Source organism: Saimiri boliviensis, chromosome 14 (genome assembly GCF_048565385.1).
Source record: "Saimiri boliviensis isolate mSaiBol1 chromosome 14, mSaiBol1.pri, whole genome shotgun sequence".
NCBI classification, from domain to species: domain Eukaryota; kingdom Metazoa; phylum Chordata; class Mammalia; order Primates; family Cebidae; genus Saimiri; species Saimiri boliviensis.
The window spans coordinates 38,720,386-38,747,152 of NC_133462.1; the positions used below are offsets into that span (position 1 = coordinate 38,720,386).

The window sequence follows — 26,767 nt, forward strand, 5'->3', positions numbered from 1 at the left end:
ATTGTGGTTTTGTTTTTGTTTTTAAGATAGGATCCCTGCCGGGCGCGAGACCAGCGCGAGCAACATGGTGAGATCCCATCGCTACAAAAAATAAAAAATTAGCTGGAAGTCTAAGGCAGGGGGATTGCTTGAACCCAGGAGTTTGTGGCTGCAGTGAGTTATGATTGTGCCATTGCACTTTAGCCTGGCCAGTGGAGTAAGACTTTGACTCCAAAAAACAAACAAAAAAAAGTATTCTGACTATAAGTCCTTTTTGCAAATGTTTACTTCAGTCAGTGGATTTTAATTCTGTTAGCAGTGTCTTTCACAGAGTAAAAGTTTTAAATTTTGATGATATCTGGGTTATCTTTTTTCTTTCTTTTTTTTTTTTAATGAAATGGGCTTTTCGTATTATGTCTGAGAAATCTTTGCCCAGCCCAACACCACAAAGATTTTTCTCCTAGAAATTTTATATTTTTACATTTTAGAACAGAGGTCGGCATATTTTTTTGTGTGTGAAGAGCCAGATGGTAAATATTTTCGGTTTTTTGGGCCATACGGTTGCTACTACTTAACTCTGTTATTGTAGTACAAAGCTATCTATAGACAGACAATACATAAACAAATGAGACAGGCTGTGTTCCAATAAAACTTTATTTATAACAACAGGCAGTGGGCGAGATTTGTCCCACAGGCCATGATGTGTGTTTCAGAAGGTCCACTTTTTCCCAGGCCTAGAGGATACCACACTGTGGGCAGTAAGCATGGGGCAACCATTGTCCATTTCACTCTCCATGAAAGCAGAATGAGGGAAAAAGCAGAGTAGATGTCTAACTCTTAGAGAAAGGGTGAGAAGAAGGAAAGGTAAAGGAAAGAAGCGGAAGAAAGAAAGGAAATGCTTGAATCACATTTTGAGCAAGCTTTAGTTGCATTTAGTTCTTTAGAGTTAACCCTTGTGCTCTGTTTGGATCAGCCTCCAGCAAATGTTTTCACCTGTTTGTTTTTGAGCCAGTGATCTATTTAAAAATCTCATAGCCGGCCGGGCGCGGTGGCTCAAGCCTGTAATCACAGCACTTTGGGAGGCTGAGGCGGGTGGATCATGAGGTCAAGAGATCGAGACCATCCTGGTCAACATGGTGAAACCCCGTCTCTACTAAAAATACAAAAAATTAGCTGGGCATGTTGGCGCGTGCCTGTAATCCCAGCTACTCAGGAGGCTGAGGCAGGAGAATTGCTTGAACCCGGGAGGCAGAGGTTGCGGTGAGCCGAGATCGCGCCATTGCAGTCCAGCCTGGGTAACAAGAGCGAAACTCCGTCTCAAAAAAAAAAAAAAATCTCATAGCCACAGATAGTGTAACAGACACATGGAGTTTCTCATGATTCAACTCTGTAATCCTGGTGGTCCCGAGCTGGTACTGAAAGTTGATATTTATTTAGCCATCCCCCATTAACAAATATTTAGATTACATCCAGTTTTATACTCTTACGAACCATGCGGGAGTGACTTCCTTGCACTTGTTTTGATTTGTTTTGTTTCGTTTTATTTTGAGACCAGGTCTTGCTTTGTTGCCCAGGCTGGATCACATGCAGCCTCTGTCTCCAGGGCTCAAGCGATCCTCCTGCCCTTGTCTCTTGGATAGCTGAAATTACAGGTGCGAGTCACTGTGCTCACTAAATTATTTTATTTTTTGTTAGAGACAGGGTCTCACATTGTCACCCAGACTGTTCTTGAACTCCTGCACTTGTGAGATTATTTCTGTAGAACAGATTCCTGCAGTTGTGAGTCAGAAGGTTGTACCTGTCTCATACTCAGATCAGTAGCAGGTGATCTTGCACTGGATTTTATTCCATGCATCTGGTAGAAAGTAGCATCTGGTTTTCTTTTTCATTTTCCTCATTGTTCATGAAGATGAAGTTCAGTGTCTTTTTCTGGACTTATGAGCCATGTGAATTTCAGGCCTTTATAAATTGCCACTAATATCCTTTATCTACCTCCCTCTTGGTTATGTCTCTTCTTTTATCGCTTGCAAATTTGTAGATGTTCTGAATTAAGTTTTCCCAGCCTTGGCAGTACTGATATTTGGGACTAGATAATTCTTGATTGTGCGGCCGACCTGTGCCCTGAAGGATGCTTTAAAGCTCTCTGACCTCTACCCACCAGATGTCAGTAGCACTCCACAACCCCTGGCCCTGACAGAGTCACAGTAACCAAAAATGTCTCCAGACATTGCCTAGTGTCCCCTGGGGGGCAGAATGGCACAGGGTGAGAACTACCGGTCTAAATGATAGCATATGCAGTGAATCTTTTCTCCCAGGCTACTTCTCCTCATCTTGGTCTATGATGCCTTTTGCTGTACAGAAGTTTTTTATTTCATGGAGTCTCACTTTTCAGTCTTTTCTTCTATGGCCTTTGATGCTAACCTACTTTTTGTAGAGCAAGGAGCATAGGACATCCTCAAGTAAAAGAAATGCTAGGAAATTGTACTGATTTTGCACAGTTTCTGAGAGTAGTAGGAGGGTAGGGAAGACCTGGATGTTTCCCCCAGGAAAAAAGAAACCAGACCTAATTCTTCCTTTGGCGTTGATTCAGGGAGTAGGTAGGAAGTCTCCATGTGAGAGATATGTTCGGATTTTTATGTAACCGCTGGCAAGGCTATTTTTAGAGAAGGCCAAAGGCGGATGACCGTGGGCACTGAGTGTTCAAACATAATAGAGAACTGAGCAACAGGGATCCAAGGAAACGGGTGGGCTCTCGCCAAGACCTCCCGGGTGGTCATCCACAGGGTTGACTACCTGCATGTTTAGAGGCAGGGATGAGGGATCTCTGAGGAGCGAGCTCAGTGTGCAACACACTTTCAGAAGGGCAGACTTGGCACTCTCGGCCACATTGATCCAGACTCTTCTCCAAAGCCATCACTGGCTCTGATGTTTATCACTGAAAGGAAAGACTTCAGCAACTGAGAAAGGCATTTCAAAGCCTGCAAGCTGTGAAGACCAAGTTCCTCTGACTGGTACAGAAACCCCTCACCTCTTTCCAGCTCAATCACTGCGTCTTTGGGAATAAACAGGTGCAGGAGACCATTGCCTGCCTGCCCCCTTAGCAACAGGGTGTCCAGGCATGGGGTTCAGGTGCACCCCACAGGCTCTGGACATGGGGAGAAAGCAGTTGGAAATCTGGAATGTTCTCGAGAGACAACCCAAAGGTTTTTTTTTTTTAACAGGATCTTAAATTGTGATGCTGGAATTGTTTATAGATCTCTTCAAAGCCCTCCTAGTCGACAGAGTTGTTCTGTTTTGTGTTCATAGACTGTTTTTTAGAGCAGTTTTAGATTTACAGAAAACTTGTAGAGTTTCTACAAGGGAGAAACTTGTAGAGTTTCTACAAGGGAGAAAACACTCATTCCTTGGCTTTAGAATGAAGTATTGGCTGAAAAAAATTTTTTTTAAAAAGAAAGAAGCTGGGCACAGTGGCTCATGCCAGTAATCCTAGCATTTTGGGCGGCTGAGACGGAGGGATTACCTGAGGCCAGGAATTCAAAACCAACCTGGGCGAGATACCATCTCTACAAAAAGTTTCAAAAATAAGCTGAGTGTGGTGGTGCATGGCTGTATTCCCAGCTACTCAGGAGGCTGAGATAAGAGGATCGCTTCAGGGTTGCCCGGGAGTTCGAGGCTACGGTGAGCTGTGATGGTGCCACCACACCCATTATTAGCATCTCACATTCACATGGTACCACTTTTATTCTTGGTGAATCAATACTGACCATTAGTAACTAAAGCCCGTAATTCAGAGTTCGGTTCACTCTGTATGTTGTTCATTCTATGGATTTTGACAAACATGTATTGTCCACACCCACCATTACATTTTGTGCAAAATGGTTTCACTGCCCTAAAACCCTGACAATTCTGTGTTCCACTGTTTGTTGTCCCTGCCCACTCACATCCCTGGCAACCATTGATCTTTTTCTCTGTAGTCTGCCTTTTCCAGAAGGTCATAGACAATCACACAGATTTAATCACAACTTAAATATGCATTTAAAGTTTCTTTAAATGCCTTTCCTGGCTTAATAGCTCATTTCTTTTTGTCTTAAAAAAATATGCCCATGTACACAGCCACACAAATGGAGTCAGTTTATCCATTCACCCATTGGAGGACATGCTGGTTTCTTCCAGGTTTTGGAAATTATTAATAAAGCCACTGTAAACATCCACATGCAGATTTTGGTGTGACTGTAAGTTAATACGCAGCAAATAAAAGAATCTCTGAAGTGCAGAACCAGGTGCTGTGGCTCAGACCTCTTATCTTAGCAATTGGGAGGCGAGACGGGAGGATCACTTGAGGCCAGGAGTTCAAGACCAGCCTGGCCAACATGGCAAAACCCATCTTTACTAAAAATACAAAAATTACCGGGGGATGGTGGAGGGTGCCTGTAATTCCAGCTATTCAGTAGGCTGAGGTAGGAGAATTGCCTGAATCTGGGACGCAGAGGTTGCAGTGAGCTGAGATCTTGCCACTGCACTCCAACCTGGGTGACAGAGTCTCACTCTGTCTCAAAAAGAAAAGAAAGAAAGAAAAAAAATCCAGTGCAAATGCACTTACTAGTTTTGCCTTCATATACTGCAGTATGAATATTCGGAATTTACTTGCTCTTTTTTCCTGTGTAGATTTTTGAAAAATACAATGTCTAATGGTTATGAAGACCACATGGCCGAAGACTGCAGGGGTGACATTGGGAGAACAAATTTGATCGTCAACTACCTCCCTCAGAACATGACCCAGGATGAGTTACGAAGCCTGTTCAGCAGCATTGGTGAAGTTGAATCTGCAAAACTTATTCGGGATAAAGTAGCAGGTAAAGAAATGGAGGCATTTTTTGTAGAGCGGGTATTGGTGGCCGTCCCATTGGGCACTGTCTCCTTTGCCTTTGACTCTGTGATGTTCCACAGTGCAGGATAACTGCAGCCTTGAAACATTGACTGTGAAGTTTCATTTTCATTTCAAACTCCATTTGTCCTTTGCTCTTGTATAAGATCGGACATAAGTTCCCAAAAGAGGAAAAATTCATTGTTAAGACAGAGAGCATGTACAAAATAAGACAGTGAGAGGAAAGGAAGGAACCAGAGACAGGGCATTCTGAAAGCTGGAAGGGGCTGGAGAAGCACAGCCTGACCTGGCTTGGCCTGGCTGATTGATTGGGTCCCATGTGTAGAAAGGACCCTGGCGAGTGTCCTGTCCAGGGCAGGCACAGGCAGGCCTACCCCTGTCTGGCCGCCGAGGCCCCCATGCTTGGTCAGGCCCAGGTCAGCAGAACATGGAGGACCTCATGGACAGCCCTTCGATATGTTTGGGCTGCTCTCTTCACTGTCAACGTCATCAACTTGAACTTCTGCACCACGCTGAGCTTGAACTCTCAGAGGGGCGGGAGCCTGGCAGCTAAAAGCCCTGCTGTTCCACTCCCCCACAGTAGAACTTTTAAGCCTCTGTGTCCCCATCCGGAATGTGGAGATGGTGGCTCCTACATCCTGGTGGTCCCTACCTCATAGGTATTTGCAGAGGGCCTGGCACCTGTTAAGGCCCTACTTACAGAGTGGCCTCCGTTCCGACAGCATGACTTCAAGGACTCTGGAGAGAATAATGGACAGACCATGTGGGGACCTCTCTTCCTCCTCCTCGTCCTCCTGCTCCTTCTGCTCCTCCTCCTCCTCCTCCTCCTCCTCCTCCTTCCCCTCCCCGCGTCCTCCCAACACCCACTCTTCCTCTTCCTCCTTCCTCTACCACCGCCCCCCCCTTCCTTTTTGTTTCTGCCTTGCTTTAGGAAGCCAAGGAATGGTCACTCCTCCCGGTGCTCTGGCTGCCATCCTGGGTTTGGGAACTGTGATTCCCTATACTGAAAACTCACTTAAGGCCAGGTGGCTCATGCCTGTAATCCCACCACTTTGGGTGTTGAGCTGGGAGGATCACTTGCTCAGGAGTTCAAGACCAGCCTTGGCAACATGGTGAAACCCCATCTCTACCAAAAATACAAAAACTTAGCTGGGCATGGTGGTCCGTGTCTGTGGTCTCAGCTACCTGTGGGGCTGAGGCAGAGGATCACTTGAGTCTGAAGGGTGGAAGTTGCAGTGAGCCAAGATTGCACCACTGCGTTTTAGCCTGGGCAACAGTGAGACCTTGTCTCAAAAAAAATAAAAAGAAGAAAGAAAACTAGTGTAAAAGTTAAGGGTCAGGCACAGTGGCTCACACCTGTAATCCCAGTACTTTGGGAGGTCGAGGCAGGCGGATCATGAGGTCAGGAGATGGAGACCAGCTTGGCCAACATGGTGAAACCCTGTCTTCAGTAAAAATACAAAAATTAGCTGGGCGTGGTGGCATATGCCTATAGTCCCAGCTACTGAGGAGGCTGAGGCAGGAGAATCACTTGAATCAGGGAATCAGAGGTTGCAGTGAGCTGAGTTCACGCCACTGCACCCTGTCCTGGCAACCGAGCGAGGCTCCACCTCAAAAAAAAGAAAAAGTTTCTATTACGGAAAATTTCAAGCATACATGAACATAGCGTGATGTGTTGAACCTAATGTGCCCATCATCACACTTTATCTTCAGTGTTTTCCCAGTTACATTAAGATACCTGACCCCTGAATGCCTCCCCAAGAGCCTGTCTGGTGTCTGTACAGAAAAATAGCTCTTCAGATGGGGGCACTGAATGCAAAAGCCTTCTGTCCTTCCATCTCTGGAAGTCTGATTTAATAAACGCCTTCTCAATAGGGACTTTATGCAATATACAAACTAACGTGTTAGAATATTCTAGAAGCGGCCGGGCATGGTGGCTCAAGCCTGTAATCCCAGCACTTTGGGAGGCCGAGGCGGGTGGATCACGAGGTCGAGAGATCGAGACCATCCTGGTCAACAAGGTGAAACCCCGTCTCTACTAAAAATACAAAAAATTAGCTGGGCATGGTGGCGCGTGCCTGTAATCCCAGCTACTCAGGAGACTGAGGCAGGAGAATTGCCTGAACCCAGGAGGCGGAGGTTGCGGTGAGCCGAGATTGTGCCATTGCACTCCAGCCTGGGTAACAAGAGCGAAACTCCGTCTCAAAAAAAAAAGAATATTCTAGAAGCCAGGAGACCATCCTGAATAATAGAAGGTTTTAAAAATTCTCCTGTGCCACTAACAAGTCTTGCCTTTCTCCTCTTTCTGGTGGAAGGGAATTTTCCTTCGTATTCCTGGGCACCAGAGATTTTGCAAGCATTCCCACAGAATTTGCCATCCTTCTTCTGGAACCTGATTTCTCTGTCTGTTCCCTTGTTGTGGCTTTCAAAGGAATGTGAGCTATGCTAATAGGAACACCTAGATTTGGCTCAGTCTGGAGAGAACTGGTTTTGAGAACCAGTGAAGGCTGCACAAGTGTAATTTGGAAATTAGTTCAGTTCAGAGATGAGCCCTGTCTTATCTTTGGACAGTAGTTAGTAATGGGCACACCAGGAGTTGTGGAGTGGCTCGGCCTGGGCTTTCAGATGAAAGAGCAAGAGCTACTAGCCCAGCCTCTTGCTAGTAGCTCTTGAAGTGAGTGACTGGAGCTTCATGGAGAACATGCTGCAGCCTGGCTTTACTCATCCTGCTGCCAGTGTGGGCAAACATCTTTGCTGGCAGGGCCTGGGTTGTAGTGTTAGGTCTCACCACCCCTCTCTCCAGCCAACTGCTTTCTCCCAACCCCGCAAGACAGCCTCTCACACGGCCAGGCAGGCACCCCAGCAAATCTGATCCCTGGCCTAGCTCCTCTCACCACACGGTTGTCTCTGAGTCCCACAGCAGCCATTTCCCTGTTTGCCCTTCTCAGGCCTCTGTCCGCCCCCCTCACCCTCAGCTGATAACTGCTTTCTGTTTCACAGTGGAACTAACAGCGTCTCCACCTCTCCAGTCCAATCCTTCCTTCCCTTCCTGTTTTCCCAAGAGCCTTGGGCTCTCCAAGTACCTCCTTGTCCTGGGCTTTGAGTGTCTTGAAAGGAATTCCTTCCAGAGTTCCAGCTTCTTCTAGCTCAGAGTTCCTTCACATTTGTGCTCTGGACACTGTGCTGGCGCGGGGCTTCAACCCATGTGGTCCCAGAAGTACCTTCCCAATGGTGAAACCCAAAAATGTCCTGGCATTGCCACATGTCCTCTAGGAGGCAGTGTTCCCCAGCGAGAGCCACTGCTGTGTGTGTTGGCCTCTCACCCAGACTGTCCTGTTCCCTGTCTCCACCCACTTCCAGAAGCATCCTCTTCCACTGGCTTTCAGAAGCACCTCCTCCCCCCACCTGTCTAACTGCCTGAGGCCACACCCTCTCTGTCTTTAGCACCTTTCCCCCAGCCTTTGACATAGCCAGCTCTCAGAGTTATACATTGCCCTCTTCTTCCAAAGCCAATAGTCGGGGTGGGCAGAGTCACCCCATGGCTTCCAGCTGCCCTCTGTCTCCCACCTCCTTTTTGACCAGAAAGCTGTTCTGAGCTATAGACGCCTTCAGTCCCTCAAATTCAGTGTATTCCAAACTGACCTAACTCTCCCGAAAGCTAGCCACTTGTTTCCAGTTGCCCCCACTGTAGCCGATGGTACCACCATCCACTTGATGGCTCTGCTCAGAAATCTAGGAGTGTCCTTGGCTCTCATCCGCCTGGTGTTTCTTGTCCATCCCTTTCCTCTTTCTCATCAGCCACCATCCTAGCCCAGGACATCACCACCTGTGGCCTGCACTATCGCTTTGGCCTCTTAACTGGCCCCCTGCGTTTCCTGAAGACTGCCCTCCTCACTGCAGCAGAGGGGCCTCTTTGATAGCCCGAATGTGACCCTGTCACTCCCCTCCTCAAACTGTTGAGATCCCAGCCATGTTTGCTTAAGGAGGCCTCCCCTGGCCCAAGCGTCAGATGCTCTACTGTGGGTTCTCATGGCACCCAGGCCAACCTGCACTGTGGGGTTTCCACCCACCACTGAGCTGGAGCTTTCTGGTCCAGCACATCAGTATTGTTCTTGGATGCAGGAGCCTTGTTAATCTCTGTAGCCCTAGACGTAGCCACAGTCAGTTTTTGCAGAGTGAGTGAATGAATACATGAATGGTGCTGGGAATGGGGGAGAGTGCAGATCATCATGGACATTCATTCATTCAGCAAATACTAGTTGAGTGCCAACCAAGGGCTGGGCACTAGAGGCAGGAGGAAGGAGGAGCATGGTGATGGCTGAGAGGAAGGGACTGTCACCCTCAAAGCTCAGAATGTTTCTGGCTGTCCTGGCCCTGGTGCTTATGTTAGGGATATGGCGTTGGTTGGTTCTTGGCCATTCCACCCACAAATACCAGCTAAGGAGGCTACCGCAGTGCCTGACTGTTCTGCCTGCTGCCTTCCTGGGCAGCCCTGCCCTGGTGTCTGGTCTGTCCGCAGTGGCCCCATATGTCCCTCAGGGAATCAGAAGGAATCAACTCTCCACCCTCATGGACGGCCTGTCATGCTGAAGTCAACAGCTGCAGCCCCATTCACGGATCTCTCTTGTTTACCTCTGGTTGGGTTAAAGCCTGCACCCCTCCTAGGGGCTCCCGAGACCCCTGGGCACCTGCCCTCTCTCCCCACTTGCTGTACTCCCTGCACCCCTCCAGTCAAGCCCTACTCTTGGGTGCTGGTGATTCTCTGAACACTGTTCCCTGTGCAGGAATGCCCTTCCGGACTTTCCCATCCTGGCTGCTTTTTTCTTAATATGAGTCATGCTTGATCCTCACAGAAAAAAACTTAAGCATGAGCCAAGCCAAAAAAAAAAAAAAAAAAAAAAAAATCACCCACAATCACACCGCTGTTAGCTTTTGGACATGTGAACCTACAGACGACTCTCTTTACGTATTCATGGCCATAAGCAGTCATACGCTTCTGCAGAATTGGCTCACCCTTCAAGCTGCGGATAGACTTGCCTTCCTGTATCTGGACATTTTTCCTCTTCACTGAACATCTCGCGATCCCATCATCATGCGGTTGCATAGTATTCAGCTTCCCATGTGTTGATATTTGAAAGCCCCACTGACATAAATGTCCTGGCACAAATCTTTGCTTACTGGTTATTTCCATAGAAAGTCTTCCTGCCTGCGAAGTGGCAGATGAGAAAGTATACTTTTTAAAGGCTCTTGGTCCCTGCTGCCAGCTCGCTCTCTAGGGGATGCCTAGTTCACCCTGCCTTCTGTCCGGCCTTGATCTACTAGCCCTGGCAGGGTTTCTCACCTCTGCCACCCTGTGAGGGACGAACAAATCAATCGGGGTGATTCCCATTTCTAGTGAAGCTCATCATTGCTTGTATTTAGTGGCTGTTGGTACTTCTTTTGTAAAATACCCTTCTTGTCCTTTGCCCATTTCTTTTGTGTACCTTGGCTGTTTCTTATTGCTGAATTAATTCATTCCCCACTGCCAGTCTCTGTCTCTCAGTGACGTCTCCCCTTAATCCCCTGTAGACCTTTAAAGAGAGAACTCATGGGACCTAGCCTTAGGGTACAGAGGAGGGTTTCACCCACAGGGCACTCACCCCCCTCAGCCCTTGACACCCCACATCAAGTCAGGGCCCTTCCAGCTACAAGAAGCACTGAGGGATGGAAGCATTGTGTCTGGCAGCAGAAGACAGGGAGCCAGCTCTCCGATCCTAACCCTCATCCAAAGAGAGAGGGAAATGTGTTTGGAAGTTTGAGAGCATTGGCCAGTGTTTGCCCGGGGCGGGCGGGGTGTTGGTGCCCTGTAAGGCATCCGTGGTGCTCCCTGCAGAGGCAGCTTTGTCTTCTCCAGGCAGCAGCTGTCAGGCTGCAGTCCCCAGGCCGGCAGCAGCATCAGGGTACCTGGAGAAATTCAAGTCTTAGGCTCTTCCCAGGCCCCTGAGTCAGCCACTCAGTGTGTTTGACCATCTGTGCTTTAACCTTCCTGGAGGGGGATGCTGTTGGCAGGCAGGCAGAGAACCAGAGCCCAGAACCTCTGCCCTGTGGCCAGAAAGGGTTGAGGGTGGTGGGGGGCTCTTCCTTCAGCTGAGGGAAGTGAGAGCCGGGCATTCCTCCCTGCCAGTCTCTCCTTCCTGCTTCCCAGCCTCTCCCACGTCCCATCCCAGAGCCCCTTTGTCCCCCAAGCACTGACACCAGGCAGGTCCCTGTCCTTCTGCTCCCTCGCAAGCCCTCAGGCCTCCTGTCTCGGTGCTGATCTCCCGTCTCCAGACAGGGGCTCTCACAGGCTCTGCTGCTAGTGGGCAGGAGGAGCATCCTTAAGGAGTTTAGAGATTCGAATTCCATGCCTGCCGGACATCCTGGGTCCCGGACTGGGATGGGGGGCATCTAGGGAGCCAAGTTGTTGCCTAGAACTCCACATGCCCCTGGTGCAGGTGGCTTATGGACTCTGCCTGGAGAAACTAACTTGGGGGCCACTTCTACTTCTCCTCTAGAGGCCACTTCTCCTCTGCATAACCATGGAAAGCCCTATGCCCCCCATGCATTGGAATTGCCAGGGAGCTTTAAAAACATTTAAAAGCTTGTAATCATTTAACTGTAAGTAACAGAGGTCTGCCTCTGGTCATCTCCTCCCACAAAAAAACCACTGAGGAGGCCGGGCACGGCGGCTCATGCCTGTAATCCCAGCACTTTGGGAGGCTGAGGTGGGAGGATTGCTTGAGCTCAGGAGTTTGAGACCAGCCTGGGCAACATGGTGAAACCGATCTCTACAAAAAAATACAAAAATTAGCCAGGCATGGTGGTGAGGTCCTGTAGTTCTAGTTACTTGGTGGGGGGCTGAAGTAGGAGGGTTGTTTGAGCCTAGGAGGCAGAGGTTACAGTGAGCCAAGCTTGTGCCACTGCACTGCAGCCTTAGCAATGGGCTGAGACTCTGTCTTAAAACCACTGAGGCCAGCTGGCAACCCCCTCTCCTTTTCTGACTTCATTGGTTGGCGGTGTGGCCTGAGCAGTCAGTGGTGGCTTAAAAAGCTGCCCAGGCTGGTTTGTATTGGAGGCAAGGGTGGAAGTGGGCGGTCAGGTGCTGGACGAAGCCCTTCCAGTTGATGGCCTCACCCAGTCAGTGGAAACCAGGGCACCTTTGTTCCTCACCTGCCTCCCCTCCAATTGCCTCCAGGCACCCACCTCAGAAAGAAGAGCAAACTTAGGAGATGAAGCCAGGCCTTGACCCACAAGGTCCAGCCTATAGGAAGGTCAGGAACCATTCCCTACTACCCCAGGTACAGTCCTCTGGGTGGGGCATTCCTTTGCTGCTCTGGCCTTTGCACAGAGCCCAAATCTATCTGGATTAGATCAGCAGCCCGCTGGCTCCACACTGGCTCTGCCCTGCTGCCAGGGGCCACTTCCCAGCCCTCTTGCCATACAGGTCATCTCTTTCTGGGAATACAGTGGCATCATCTCTGCCTCAGAGACTTGCACCTGCTCTTTTGTCTGGACTGCTCACGCCAGCCACACAGAGGTTTTGTTTCAAATATCTCCTCTACCGCAGGCCCTCCTGTCCCCCATCTAACTCTTGTCAGTTTCTCTCCACCATGTTGTCTGACTTGCCCACAGGGATGTGACAGCTTTCATGATGGCAGCAACCGTCCTCTGTCATGCATCACTAACCCCCAGCCAAGCACAGGGCCTGACACATAGTAGGTGTTCAGTTAATGCGTCAGCTCCTTGAAGACAGAGGAGGAGCTTTACCAGGGAAAGCAACTGGGGCTGCCCAAGGGTATGCAACTCCCTCAGTGATGTTGGCAGGCCTGGGCACGTGTGTGGTGAGGAAGAGCACATGGCAGAGACAGAGCCAAAGGTGGATCCTTGGGGCCTGTGGGTCTCCATAGAACGGACAGGGGATGAGGAGCCTGAGCAGAGACAGTCAGGGAGATGGAAATCTGATGTGGTTTCCACATTCCAGAGGAGGGGCATCCCAAGAGGGTGGGCCTAACCCAAGCTGCCGAAAGCTCAAGGGACACATCCTGAAACGGTCCCCAGGGCAGTGACCATCCTAGGGGATTAGCCAGGACTACCCAGCACCTGGGAGATGAGGACGCAGGGACTTGGGCCAGGCAGGGCGCTCGTTTATGTGCTGAGAGGAGCTGGCTGTGGCTGAGGACACAGGACCAGGGCTTGGGGCTTTACTCCTTACCGGTGTGTGACTTTCTCAAGCAGCACTTAGTCCATCTGAGCCGCCACAGCCAAGGAGGCAGGTGGTCCAGGCTTCTGGATGGAGCAGAAAGATGGGGCCCGAATGCAGATGGCACTGAGCAGTTGGAGAGCAGGTGTTTGGGAAGGAAAAAAACCCAGCCAGGCTGGCATCGTGGTCAGGAATCCATATCACAGACGTTCCATCGTCTGGTTTCACACTGCCGTCTGGAGCGCTTGCAGAGGCCCTGACCGTCCTGACCTGGCTGTGCTGCTCTGTTGCTTGTTCTCTGAGCTGCAGTCCCAGCTCACTCCACACGAGCCTGGTCCTGCCATCTTGCTGCTCCAAGTTCTCACTTTGCCCAGGGCCCCAGAGCTGAGTCTCTCAGCCCCGTGTGGTTTTATTACAAATACAGGTCTAGAGGATCCAAGTGTGGTTTTGTTCTTTAGGAAAGAGTGGCCTGTGCAGAGCTAACAGAGCATCATTTCTGTAGCTGCTGCATCCTGCAGAGGGGGAGCAGAATTCTTCCAAGTAGTTCCTTAAGCATGGGCTGTGTGTCCTGACTTCCTTCTGCAGAGGGCAGAGTGGAAAAGGGTGGGAGTCACTTTATAGCCAAAAAAACGGGCACACTGCCTGCCTTGGCCCAGTTGATCAGGGTCAGCGACAGCAGCAATAAGTCTTATCAGTGGCCTGTGCCCTTGACATGGTATGACAAGAAGGGCGCTCCACCCACCGATGTTCTTCCAGGCCAGCACCCACAGCCCCACTCTAACCATGACAGAGACTCCATCAAACCCAATCAAGAGTCTACAGAACATCTGACCAGTCCTCAAAACTGTCAGGGTCACGAGAAACAAGAAACTGTCAGTCCAGAGGGGCCTGAGGAGACATGACTAATGTCACGTGGGATCCTGAATGAGATCCCGGGGCAGGAAAGAACATGAGGGAAAGATTAAAGAAGTGGATGGGGCGTGGACCGAAGTTAATGGGAACATTCATTGTCATTAGTGCTCCATACTCAAGTGCGGTGGTACCAATAGAGGAAACTGGGAGGGGCTGTATGGGAACTTGGTATTATCCCTGTAATTTTTCTGTAAACTAAAAACAAGTTCTGAAAAATAAATTAATTTTAAAAAGAAAGTGGCAAAAAATAAATTAATAAAATGAGGGAAAAGAAAGTAGCAAACCTGGATTAGGCTCTCTGGCAGATTTGTAATCTTGCTGTCAGTGAGAGGGGTCTGGATGCCCCTGTCCCAGCTGCCAGGAGGGTAACATGTGTTGTAAGATGTATGTTAACTTTGTGGTCTAAAGTGTTCAGCTATCACGCTGGATTCCTTAGTAGATCAGATCTTGTTATCAAAGTGTGCCTGAGCTATACCTTGATGTTCAGAAGAAAAGTATTTGTTACATCTTGTAGGATCTACTCTTTGAATTTTGCATCTCCTGTAGTTGCCAATTCTGCACGTACTAGTCTTCTAGAAATGGGTTAAGCTGAAGCGACTCGATGGAAGGAACTCTCCACAGGGCTTGTTTTCTAAAGAAAAGTATTGTTTGGAGGAGCAAAGTTAGAAGCCTACCCAAGCATATCATAAAACTGTTAAAAAATAACTCAGAGCCAGTCTTGTGGATGGCCTTCTGCCTCAGTGGGGCTCCAGGCCTCCTCCTGTTCAACAATCTGCTCATTGTCACCCTTGCTGGCTGGGGGAATGGAGCAGTGCTGGGTGAGGCCTGCTGGGCTGGCCACCCACAGCTGGTACTCACCAGCCTTGCGACTGAGTGGATAAGCTGGGTGGGGGATGACAGGGATTGCGCTCTTCCCTGCACCTCCTCACTTCTCCTTTAGTGAGAGTGTTTGGCCAGATGTTCTATGAAGCTCCTTCTGAACCCCCACCCCAGTGGCTGTCCCCTCTGGTCCTGCCCTCACCATCCTGATTCCCTCCTGTGGCGTCCAGTGAGTGGGTGTTCACTTGTACCTGTGCTGAGTGTTTCATAGAGGGGGTGCGGGGGACGCCTGCCTGTGACCCTGGTTCTCCCCCACTGCCAAGAGAAGCTCAGGAGATAACCAGGGCTATCACACCAGGGCAGGGCCTGCCCTGCCCTGCGAGGCTGGGAGTTCTCAGCCCCTGGCCTCTCCTTGGGCTCCCCATCCTCTTCTGCCCCACAGTGGGTTCGGGCTGGTCTCAGGCTTGGGGAGGTAAATGAAACTGGTGTTGGGTGGTGCCAGCAGGCCCTCCTGCTCTGGAGAAGGAAGTGGCAAAGCAACAGCAACACAAACTGGGGTCCACCAGCCTGTCCACCACCACGACCTTGCTCATCCTCACCACCCAGGCCCCACAGAGCAGCTGGCACCCACAGGACTGGTCATTCAGAAAGGTGTCATCCATAGCAGTTTTTTTTTTTTTTTTTTTTAATTTTTAAATATTCCTTTTAAAATCACTTTTAGGGCTTTTTAAATTACAAAAATAAAACCCTGGCCAGGCGCAGCGGCTCACACCTGTAATCCCAACACTTTGGGAGGCCAAGGTGGGAGGATCGCTTGAGCCCAGGAGTTTTAGACCAGCCTGGGCAACATAGAGAGACCCCCATCTCTACAAATAATTTTGAAAATTAGCTGGGCCTGGTGGAGTGGGCTTGTAGTCCCAGATACTCTGGAGGCTGAGGTGGGAGGCTCTCTTGAGCCCAAGAATTTAAAGTGGCAGTGAGCTGTGATCTCAGCACTACACTCCACCCTGGGTGACAGAGCAAGATCCTGTCTCAAAAAAAAAAAGTAACCTGTGTTCATTCCAGAAAATGTACGTGTTTGCCAAAGAAAGTAAGAAAGTTTGCTAGCACCTATAATTCCATTTTCCAGATGCTGGGCAGATACAGTGCTGCCTGACCTCCCTGTACCTCTCACTTGCAGGCGGTCAACTTACAAATGTCCTTGTGTTCTCCCGCACAGGACACAGCTTGGGCTATGGCTTTGTGAACTACGTGACTGCAAAGGATGCAGAGAGAGCAATCAACACGCTGAACGGCCTGAGGCTCCAGTCAAAAACCATTAAGGTAAAGGGATCTGATCACCACCACGTCCATTCCTGGCTTGGGCACAGGTCTATACTAAGCCCGCCCGGCCTCACAGTCTCTCTCCAGAGGACTGTGAGCACAGCCGCTCCTTAGGGGCTCCCATCAGATACCCTGGTCAGGTGGTGACCGTCCCAGGCCTCACATGGGTGGCTGAGGGCCCACTCCCCGCCCAGGGTGTCCCTAGGGTGCGTCAGCTCCCAGGCCTCCCCCACCGTCCCTCTTGCCTGGCTCATTGTGTTTCCATCCCCGGGCAGCTCCATCCACCCCCAGCCTGCTCAGTGCTCCCTCTGAGCTCCTTGGGGCCTGTTGTAACCCTCCTCTTGCCCATTCAACCAGCATTCACTCAGCACCTACTGTCTGCCCCACAGTGACCAAAACAGACAAATTCAGTGGCCCTGTGAGTCAGGGCTGCAGACAGTAGACAAGAAAGAGGACAACCACGTGTGACAGATGGGTGCCACATGTGGAGGTTTCACAGCAGCAGGTAACTTGAGGAAGCCAACTGCAGCAGCCTGGAGGTGGCTCCTCCAGCAGGGCTGTAGTGGCTTCCTGGGATGAGTTGACAGGTCCTTCCTCTAGGTTACACAGATGGATTTCCTCTGTCATCATTATCTAACCCACTCCCTCATACACTGGGGCTGTGAGCCTCAAGCCCAACATCCTCCCGTCCCCAAGTGTTTGCTTTCTGGCTCCCCTGATCGTGGGCAGCTCCTGCCACCTGAATCAAGCCTCATTTCTTTCTTGACCTTTGCTCCCTGGTCTCCTGTCAGTCCTGGGAGCTGCTGAGCCTTCCCTGAGCCTCCTGTACCCCAGGCAGAGGTCCCTGCGACCGGGCTTTCTGCAGTAGCCACTGTGCCCACCTACCCTCAGTGCCTGCCTTCACAAGGTGCCCATGGACATGCGGGCTCATCGGCCAGAATTCCCTCTCCTTCTCTGAGGCCATTTGGAATGTGGTGGGCCTGTGTGAGCCTTTAGATCTGCTAAATGCCCCTACCCCAGAGAATGGTGCTCCCTGAATCACATCAGGTGCCCAGAAGGGTTTGTCTTGGACCTGCACTGCAGCTGTGCTTCCTCAGCTTATCTGATTGCCAGGGCTCCCTGGGGAGCTGTAAAATACAGATTCCCAGGCTGCAGAGGGGCCTCCTGGGTCACTGCGGGGCAGGCCTGGGAGCCTGGATTTTTGCCTGCCCACCAGGAACAGTCCTGTGACCTGGTGGTGGCAGCACCTTCAGCCAAGAGGTGTCCTCTGTCCCTGCCCTCAGACTGCCCCGTGATCTTGGTTACTCAGTGGCCAGACCCTTGCTCAGCAGCAGCTCCCCCAGACCCACCCTGTGCCAGCAGCATGAAGGTGGTATGCAGTGGGCTCCCCGAGGGCAGGTGCACCACTGCTGCATCCTCGTGTCCAGCGCAGGTTCCCAAAAGTGCCTTCCACTGTAGGGGCTGGTGAGGGCAGCCCAGCGCCATGTGTTTCAACCTGAGCAGGAATAGTTCTTCCTCACCTCCAGCCCCCGGTAGTTGATCCTTGGCCCTGGACTCCCTATCTCCTAGGAGTTCTCTCCTTCATTTAGAAAATATTTTAAGGTTGTTTCTGAGGCAGCCAGGCTGAGGTGTGGAGCAGAGCAGTTGGTTATTCTTGTGCAGCGGTTCCATTTACTCAAATGCAAGAGCTGGATGCCAATGCAATTGTGTCAGCAGGACTCTCTTGCCTCTTTAGGATTGAAGTGGATAGGAAAGACTGGGGAGTGGCTGCCTGAGTTTGAAGCCAGAGCCATGCAGGACCCCAGGGTCCCAGACCTGGACAAATGTCCCTTCCTGTCATCCCAGCCATGTGTGCAGAAGCCTGACTCACCTTCAGCAGCCCTGCCCTCTGCTGGCAGAATCTGGTTCTCAGTGGCTTCCCACCACTGTCCTACTTGTGCAGAAACAGGCCAGCCTGGAGGGGATGTGACAGTCCTCAGTCATTTCTCCCTGGGGCTTCCCCAAGGCTGTCTGGGCCTGGCTTCTCTGGCAGTTCCTCTGGTATGGCCCTGGGGTCCTCTGTGCTTCAAGCATATTCATTCCGCAAACGTTTACTGAGCCCCTGGCCAGTGTCCAATGCTGGGCCAGATACCTTGAGACCAAGGAAAAGGCACTTCGGATCCCTTGCCCTCCCCAATTTAAGGGTGACTCATTTGTGCAGCGTGATAAGGGCCTGGATGGAGATGTGTGTTCAGCTCATCTTGGACTTTTTTATTCAGTGTTGATCTGATGCTACCTGGTGTCCTGCAGTTCTATTGTGACACCAGTCACCCAGTGTTAGCACAGCCCCTGCATGTTGAAGGCCACAGTCCCCCAAAAGACCGTCTTCACCTCAGATGCCAGTCGCCCTTTGGGGATCCCTAGGCCCCTGCACTTTTGGCCAACTGGCTACAAATTCCGAGGTTCCCACCACTCCTTCAGGGTACATAACTCACTAGAATGACTCCTGGAACTCACGCTTCCAGTGGCAGTTTGTTTATAAAGGTTGTAACTCAGGGCCTGCCAAACAAAGAGCCACACAGGAGGGTCCCAAGCACAGAGTTCATGTGTCCACACCCAGTGGGGTCAGGTGCCTCGCCCTCGCTGCATGTGACTTGTATACCTGCCAGGAGACTCCACGGAGTTTTGGTGTCTGGTGTTTTTACTGGGCTCTCATTATGAATGCATGATCGATTGAGTCTTCGGCCATGTGATTGAACTCCATCTCCAGCACCATTTTCCCCTCTTCCACCCTGGAGATCAGACCAGTATCACCTCAACCCTCTAGTCACATGCTTGGTCTTTCTGGTGTTGAGGTCCATCCTGAGTCATCACTTAGTACAAACTCAAGTGGGAACCAAGTCCTCACAGTAACAAAGACAGAAATTCCAGGAGTTTTAGAAGCTCCCTCCTAGGAATCTGGGACAGAGACAAATCCCCCAGACAATCCTTTATGACAATCCTTAAGACTCCCAGACAAATCCTTTATAACAGTATGGGGTCGGGCCAAGCCCTCTGCTAGGTGCTGGGGGTCCCTGGCCTGTGGTTGCCCTCAGGGAGCCCAGCGGTGCCCACTATTCACTGTTAGGTGGCCCCAGGATGGTCTCAGGGAGCCTATAATCGTGGCCAGTGCCAGGGAAGGCTCCCTCAAGAAAGCCAGAGTTGGCCAGGCGCGGTGGCTCAAGCTTGTAATCCCAGCACTTTGGGAGGCCGAGGCGGGTGGATCACAAGGTCGAGAGATCGAGACCATCCTGGTCAACATGGTGAAACCCCGTCTCTACTAAAAAAAATACAAAAAATTAGCTGGGCATGGTGGCACGTGCCTGTAATCCCAGCTACTCAGGAGGCTGAGGCAGGAGAATTGCCTGATCCCAGGAGGTAGAGGTTGCGGTGAGCTGAGATCGCGCCATTGCACTCCAGCCTGGGTAACAAGAGTGAAACTCTGTCTCAAAAAAAAAAAAGAAAGCCAGAGTTGAGATCTGGAGAAGGAAGAGTTAGCCAGGCCTGGGCAGGGATGAGGATATTCCAAGCAGCAGCACCTGCAGGGGCACAGGGCGAGGGTGGCATCCTAGAGGAGACCCAGGCACATCCTGGGAACCGCAGGCTGGCCCCAAACCTCTGCCCCACTCCTCCCTGCAGGCAGGGCTTCCCAGAGCCCCAGCCTTTCACAGACAGCCCAGATGTGCCCTTGCCTTCACCCTGTCCACTCTGTTCTCTTTGATCCTGATGTCATTCCCTTGGTGGCAGAGTCGAGAGGGAGGTGTCCTGTCTCCTCATCCCTATTAGTCTTTTCCCCATAGTAGCAGCCCAGGCAGCCACAGTGGGAATGCTCCTGCACGGAGGTGACAGGCTGAGCATGGCCCAGATGCAGCTCGGTGTCCCTGCCAGGACGTTGCAGAGTGTCTGTGTAGAGCTATGCCTCACTGCTGGGTTCCTGTGTGCCACCCACAGCCAGTGCTTACCAAGGGCCGACGGTGGGCCAGGCCTTCTGTCCAGTATCCCACCTGCCCTCCTCACAGCGACATAAAGGCTGGTCCCCAGATTTGGGTGGAAAAAGCTGATGTTTTTAGTAGTAAAACAGCTCTGCCAAGGTCACGGAGGGACGGAGGAGCAAAGCCAGGGTGTGAAACTGGGCACTGTGTGGCTATAGGCACTTAATGCTGTCACCTGGAGGCTTTCCCAGCGCTTTGTGAAATCCACGCCTCAGGAACCAGAACAACAAAACTCCTGTTACCCACAGAAGCCAGTGCTGGGGACTGCAGTGCAGATAGGCAGGTGTTCTTAACAACAGCAGCTCCTGCTCACTCCACTCATGCAGTAGCGGTCCCCAGATGCCTACCGTTCACCTGAGGCTGCTGTGGGTGCTTTGGATACAGCAGGAAACACGTAAGTCTGAGCCTCACAGTCTGTTTGCAAAGTTAAAAGTTACATAAGTAAAATAGGTGCCAGGCAGGGTGGCACACCCCTATAATCCCAACCATTTGGAAGGCCAGGGCAAGAGGATCACTTGAGTCCAGGAGTTCAAGTCTAGCCTGAGCAACATAGCGGGACCCTGTCTCCACAAAAAACTTAAAAAGTAAGTAAAATACAGTGTGTCAGGTCATGATCAATGCAGTCAAGAACTAAATGGGGACAGGAGGAACTCGGTGTTGATGCGAGTGTAGGGATCCATGGCAAGCCAAGTGGCCAGGGAAGAGTAGGAATTTGCTCAGCTGCCGTGACAAAGCCCCGCAGGCCAGGCTGTTTCAGCAGGTGTTGACCCACAGTTCTGGAGGCTGGAAGCCCAAGACCAAGGTGTCGGCAGGGTTGGTTTCTTTCGAAGGCGCTGGGAAGGGATTTGTCCCAGGCCCCTCTCACAGCTCCTGGTGGAGGCTGGTAGGTAGTCTCTGGAGCTCCTTGACTTAGAGAAGCGTCACCTCAGTCTCTGCCTCCATCTTCACACAGCAGGCCAGGGCAGGGATGAGGGTATTCCAACCAGCACTTCTCTGTGCGAGTGCCTATATCCACATTTCCCCCCTTTCTAAGTGGAATTTTTTTTTTTTCCCAAAAAAATTTATTTATTTATTTATTTATTTATTTATTTATTTATTTATTTATTTATTTATTTAAGACAGGGCCTCACTTAGTCACCCAGGCTGGGCTGCAGTGGTGTGATCATGGCTCACTGCAGCCTCAAACTCCTGTGCTCAAGCGATCCTCCCACTTCAGCCTCCCAAGTAGCTGGGACTAGAGGTATGCGCCACCACTACCAGCTAATTTTATTTTTTGTAGAGATGTGGTCTTGCCATGTTGCCCAGGCTGGTCTTGAACTCTTGGGTCCAAGCGATCCTCCCACTTCAGCCTTCCAAAACAGTGGGATTACTGGCCTATGCCATCACACCTGGCCTAAATTTCCCCCTTTTATGAGGACACCAGTTACATTTGATTAGGGATCATCCTTTACCAGTGTGGCCTCCTCTTAACTGATTACATCCACTATGACTATCCAAATCAGGTCACATTTTGAGGTCTTGAGGTATTAGGACTTCGCATATGAATTTTGATGGGGGGAGCACAATTGAACCCCTCACTGAATGAATTCTTGAGAATGGGTAGCTAGAAAAAGACCTGATTGACACCAGAGAGCAAGCAGTGTTGGGAGCTTCGGAAAGGGTTCTGGCTGAGGGGCCGGGGAGCCCCAAGTTGGTGCATGCCCGCAGTGCACCAGCTGCTCTGGTCTGGCCTGACTGAACGTGACAGTGTCTAGAGAGAAGAGGAAAGTGGAGTTCCCATGGTCCTTGGAAACACCTGTCTTTGGGAGGCATCAGAGCTTTCCCTAGCATTTGGCTCTAGGGTACTTCTCCCCTGGGGCTTCATCCAGGCACGTCGATAGGTCCGGTCAGTGCCAGCCTCAGCTCCGCTTCACCGGCACCAGGGTGATGGCTTGGCAGGCCCCCAAATACTGCCCAGTCCAGACAGGTCTGCAGAGAGCCAAGGCAGGCCTGGACACTGTAGAGGAGGCTGGGGGCCAAGGCAGCCTCTTTTTCTCTGGGGACAGCACTGGCAGCCCCTAAGCCAAATCACAGGGTGACCAAGTGCCCCCAAAGCTCCTGCCCACAGGCTGATGGAAGTGCCCCGTGCCTGGGAGCAGCACGGTGTCCCCAGAGACCTCATGGGCCCCATAGTTATGTGCTCCCTCGATTCCCACCGCTGCTGGGTGGAGCTAGCCTCCAGCCTCACCACTCCTCTCCTCGTGGGGCTCTCGTGCTCTCCTGCTGGGCTGCCTGCTGCCCTGTGAGCAGGGGCAATGTCTGTCTTTCCTTCTCTGGAACATGATAGGAACTTCTCAGAGGATGCTGCCTGTGTGTTCTGGGCACACAGATTCTGCCCAGTGACTCCTGAGTAGCGGTTTCTCCCTGTGTTCTGGTCTCAGTCACCTTGGCTCATCAGTTCTGTGCCCCTTACTTGAAAGGAATGAACTTCCTTTTGCACAAGTTCAAGTCCCCACCCTTCCTGGGCACACAGCTCCTGCCCCCTCCTCCGTATTCCAACCTCCTGACGGCTGAGAGTCCTGCCAGACTGCCCCTTCACAAACAGAAAGGTTCCACCCTTGTCTTGTTCCTCCTTCTGGGCCGTGGGGTCTGCAAGGCCATCAGCGCCAACCTGAGAAAGCGCCAAAGACCTTTTCTTGCATTGGCCTCTGGTCTCCCCTCACCACCCTCTACACACGAATGATGAATGTGCCATTTTGTCAAAGCACCCAGAAGGTTCTCTTTACGTTTTCTTTGATTTTGCAAAATAGAAATCCAAAAGGCATTGAGTTGTTTAATAGTACACACTCGAGTGGATTTGAGTACAAACTTTGGGTCCTCCCAGAACTCACAGCCCCCATCAGGGCTTTTGTGGCAAGCTTGCTCTTTGGCACGGGAGTCTCGTGTGCTCCCAGCAGCTCCCAGCTTGCCTGCTCGCTGTATTACTGGCTTCTTTCAGGCACCAGGTCTTATCTCTAGCACCAACTCATTGTCCAGCACATCAGAGAGGTCAGAGAGGTGACCACCTACCAGCTGTGGTCCCTCAGTTGGGCTTTGTGACATGGGAGTCACGCCTGCTTCCTTGGGGATGGCGAGCACCCAGTGAGGAAGCACTCCAGGCACCCCAGCTCACGGCCTATCCTGCAGTGAGCTGCTATCACGCAGCTGCAGGTGGTGAGCGTCAGTGATGACAATCATTCCCTGTATGATTTCTTACCCCCCAATATTGGCTTCTCCTAACCCCAAAATTTAGCACCCTCCTCAGTGCTTTGGCCACATGCCTGTCCTAATCCCAGAAAGTGTTTGTGTTTTCAAGGTGTCATACGCTCGCCCGAGCTCAGAGGTCATCAAAGATGCTAACTTGTACATCAGTGGGCTCCCGCGGACCATGACCCAGAAGGACGTAGAGGACATGTTCTCTCGGTTTGGGCGGATCATCAACTCAAGGGTCCTCGTGGATCAGACCACAGGTATCGCAGGGGCCTGAGACATGTGGGGACGGTATTCCCTAGGTGGGGACTGGGTTGTCTAGGGAAGGCAGATCACCATTTGATTTTAAATATCATTAGTTATTCTGCAAATGAGGACAGTACCAAAATGAAGAAAGTTGGCATTGGTTTGAGGAGGTAAGATGGCATTAAAAGAAGCTGGGGATTAGGCCAGCACTTCATGTACGGTGACAACACCAAGAAATTCTCGCACCTTCCCTCAGGCAGGTTAATGTCCTGGCCTTGCCCATGAATGGGGTGAAAAGGACACTGCAGGCCAGGTGCAGTGGCTCATGCCTGTAATCCCAACACTTTGGGAGGCTGAGGCGGGTGGATTACCTGAGGTTAGGAGTTCAAGACCATCCTGGCCAACATGGTAAAACCCCATCTCTACTAAAAATACAGAAGTTAGCTGGGCGCGGTGGCGAGCACCTGTAATCCCAGCTACTTGGGAGGTTGAGGCAAGAGAATTGCCTGAACCTGGGAGGCGGAGGTTCCGGTAAGCTGAGATCACACCAGTACAGTCCAGCCTGGGCAACAGAGTGGGACTCATCTCAAAAAAAAAAAAAAAAAAATGGATACTGCAGCCAGGTGTGGTGGTACAGGCCTGTCGTCTCAGCTGCTCAAGAGCCTGAAGTAGGAGGATTGCTGGAGCCCAGGAGTTCACAGCTGTGGTGAGCCGTGATCGCGCCACTGTACTTCAGCTTGAGCAACAGAGCAAGACCCTGTTTCTTGGGGATAAAAAAATGCTGCTGCGCATTTGTCCACTGTGGCTCTCATTGCAGGTGTTTGGGGTGCAGTAGTCTGATGGCCCCAAATCCCCAGAATTCAGATGCTCCTCTCTGGAGAGCACATCTAAAGTGTGCAGAAAACCTGGCGGTGAATTCCTCTCACGGACGGGCAGTCCTGGCCACTTCACTGGCCCCTCCCCCCAGGCTATGTCGGCACTGAACATGGGCTCTGGGTTTTGTGTGACGCCATCAGGCAGTGAGGAGCTGGGGACACGCCTGCACCCACAGCTGTGCTCCCAACCCACTGCCTGGCCCACCTGCCCCACTAGGCTAGGAACTAGTGCACCACCACATCCTTTGCCAAGCCCTGCACACGTTCCTGCCTTGGGGATGGGGAACTCAGGCCACCCTGAGGGGATTTCGGATCACTCAGCTCTGTTTGGGGTAGAAGTGGGAGTGTGCTGACCAACCAGGAGAGAAGAGTCCGCTCGCCAAGCCCAGCGAGGCCCAGGCATTGTGTGGGTGGTTTTCATATTCCTCCCACCTTGGCTGTGGTGTTCAAATACGCCAAGTAGTTGAGCCACAGGAAGTCAGTGGCTCAACTACTTGGCGTATTTTTTTTGAGAGAACAGCAGTGCTCCTCCAGCAGCCCAGAATCTCACCTGTCAACACGAACACGGGTGGGGCCTTCCTGGCCTGCAGGGTGGAGGGACACGCACATTGTCCTCCATCCCCTGAGCTGCGTGCTTTGGGTTGGGCAGCCTCATCAGTCTCTCTCCCTTCTCCCGGTTGGCTGTGGGAACCCCACCTCGTGTGCACGGCCCTGCTGCTGCCAGCCTTCAGTCCCGCTGGGGCCCGAGGAAGGGAAGGGGCCGCTGTGCACTTCATGGGGGCTCTTGGGGACCACACATAGCCTAGCACAGACTCGTGCCCTGGCACCAGACAGTGCCGAAGGAGAGGGCTCGCTCTCACAGCCTACTCCGTTCTTCCTTCGCTCTGGGAAGAGGGTCGGGGGATGCCAGTTACTCGGTGTAAACTCCCCTGGTCTGTACCAGAAGAGTCCTGTGGTCCCTGAAGTTCTCTCACTTACCTTAGAAGTGCCAGCTAAGAGAACGATCCTGTCGGGCCAGTGCATGAGTTCATAACCCCCAACTCCGCATTGGGGCATCTGAGTTGGCTGCGCAGAGCCAGGGGAGCCAACCTCACTGGCCCACAGTTCACTCCCCTCCAGCCATAGCCCAGCCCTGATGAGGAGATCCTGCTCTCCACTTGGAGCCCCCAGCATCTGAAAACACGCCCCCAGACACACAACTCTCCTGGGACCATCCTTAGTCTCTCAGGCACACACAGGCTACAGGCTGGGGGAATACACCTCTGCACACAGCTACTGGGGACATTGCCTCCTTTCCCTCTCCAAGGTAGTGTCTCCCAGGCTGTTGGGGGTATCTCAGTATTGCCCCCCAGCATTGGCTTTGAAACTCAAGGTGGCAGAAGGAACCTTTGGCATCTTTGCAAGGGGGTGAGGGAAGCAGAGAGAAGGGAGCCAGGAGGGTCTCCCCAGCGCTGCTTCCCACCCCAGGGTGCAGAATTGGTAGGAAGATGAGGCTCCAATCCCAGGGCTGTGGCTCCCTCTGCTGGGGACAGAGGGTGCTTGTTGCTGGGACCTCATGAGGTGCACGGTGGGCAGCAGGGAAGAGAAGCGTGTGGCAGGCCAGCTTGTGAAGTTTGCCTTCCTGTGATGGGCTTTTTAGTGTTAAAGAGATGGGGATGGCTGGGCGCCGTGGCTTATGCCTGTAATCCCAACACTTAGGGAGGCCAAGGTGGGAGGATGGTTTGGCCCCAGTTTAGAACAGCCTGGCCAGCATAGTGAGACCCCTACTCTTTAAAAAAAAAAAAAGATAATGTATTCATCTGGAGATTATGACATTTCTTGGACTTTGCTATTAAATTCTAAAAACACAAGGAGGCTGGACATGGTGGCTCACGCCTGTAATCCCAGCACTTTGGGAGGCTGAGGTAGATAGATAACCTGAGGTCAGCAGTTCAAGACCAGCCTGGCCAACATGGCAAAACCTCATCTCTACTAAAAATAAAAACTAGCCGGGCGTGGGGGCGCAGTGGCAGGCGCCTGTAGTCCCAGCTACTGGGGAGGCTGAGGCAGGAGAATCATTTGAACCTGGGAGATAGAGGTTGCAGTGAGCTGAGATTGCACCATTGTACTCCAGCCTGGGTAACAGAGTGAGACTCCATCTCAAAAAATATTAAATATAAAAAACAACTGGGAGAACAAAAACCAAAATTGCAGAGCCAAGTTCAGAAAGTATACATTCCTTAAATAATATAGTGAATTGTGGCTGGGTGCAGTGGCTCACACTTGTAATCCC

General features: G+C 51.4%; 1 protein-coding gene across 1 annotated transcript in view; it reads left to right on the plus strand.

Annotated features, from left to right (window-relative positions):
- ELAVL1 (ELAV like RNA binding protein 1) overlaps positions 1-26,767 on the plus strand; it is a 45,068-nt gene that overhangs the window by 10,214 nt on the left and 8,087 nt on the right. The window contains exons 2-4 of the mRNA XM_039466010.2: positions 4,645-4,832; positions 16,033-16,136; positions 23,481-23,634. Coding sequence (XP_039321944.1) covers positions 4,661-4,832; positions 16,033-16,136; positions 23,481-23,634 — 430 coding nt within the window. The 5' untranslated portion in view covers positions 4,645-4,660. The remainder of the gene's footprint in view (positions 1-4,644; positions 4,833-16,032; positions 16,137-23,480; positions 23,635-26,767) is intronic.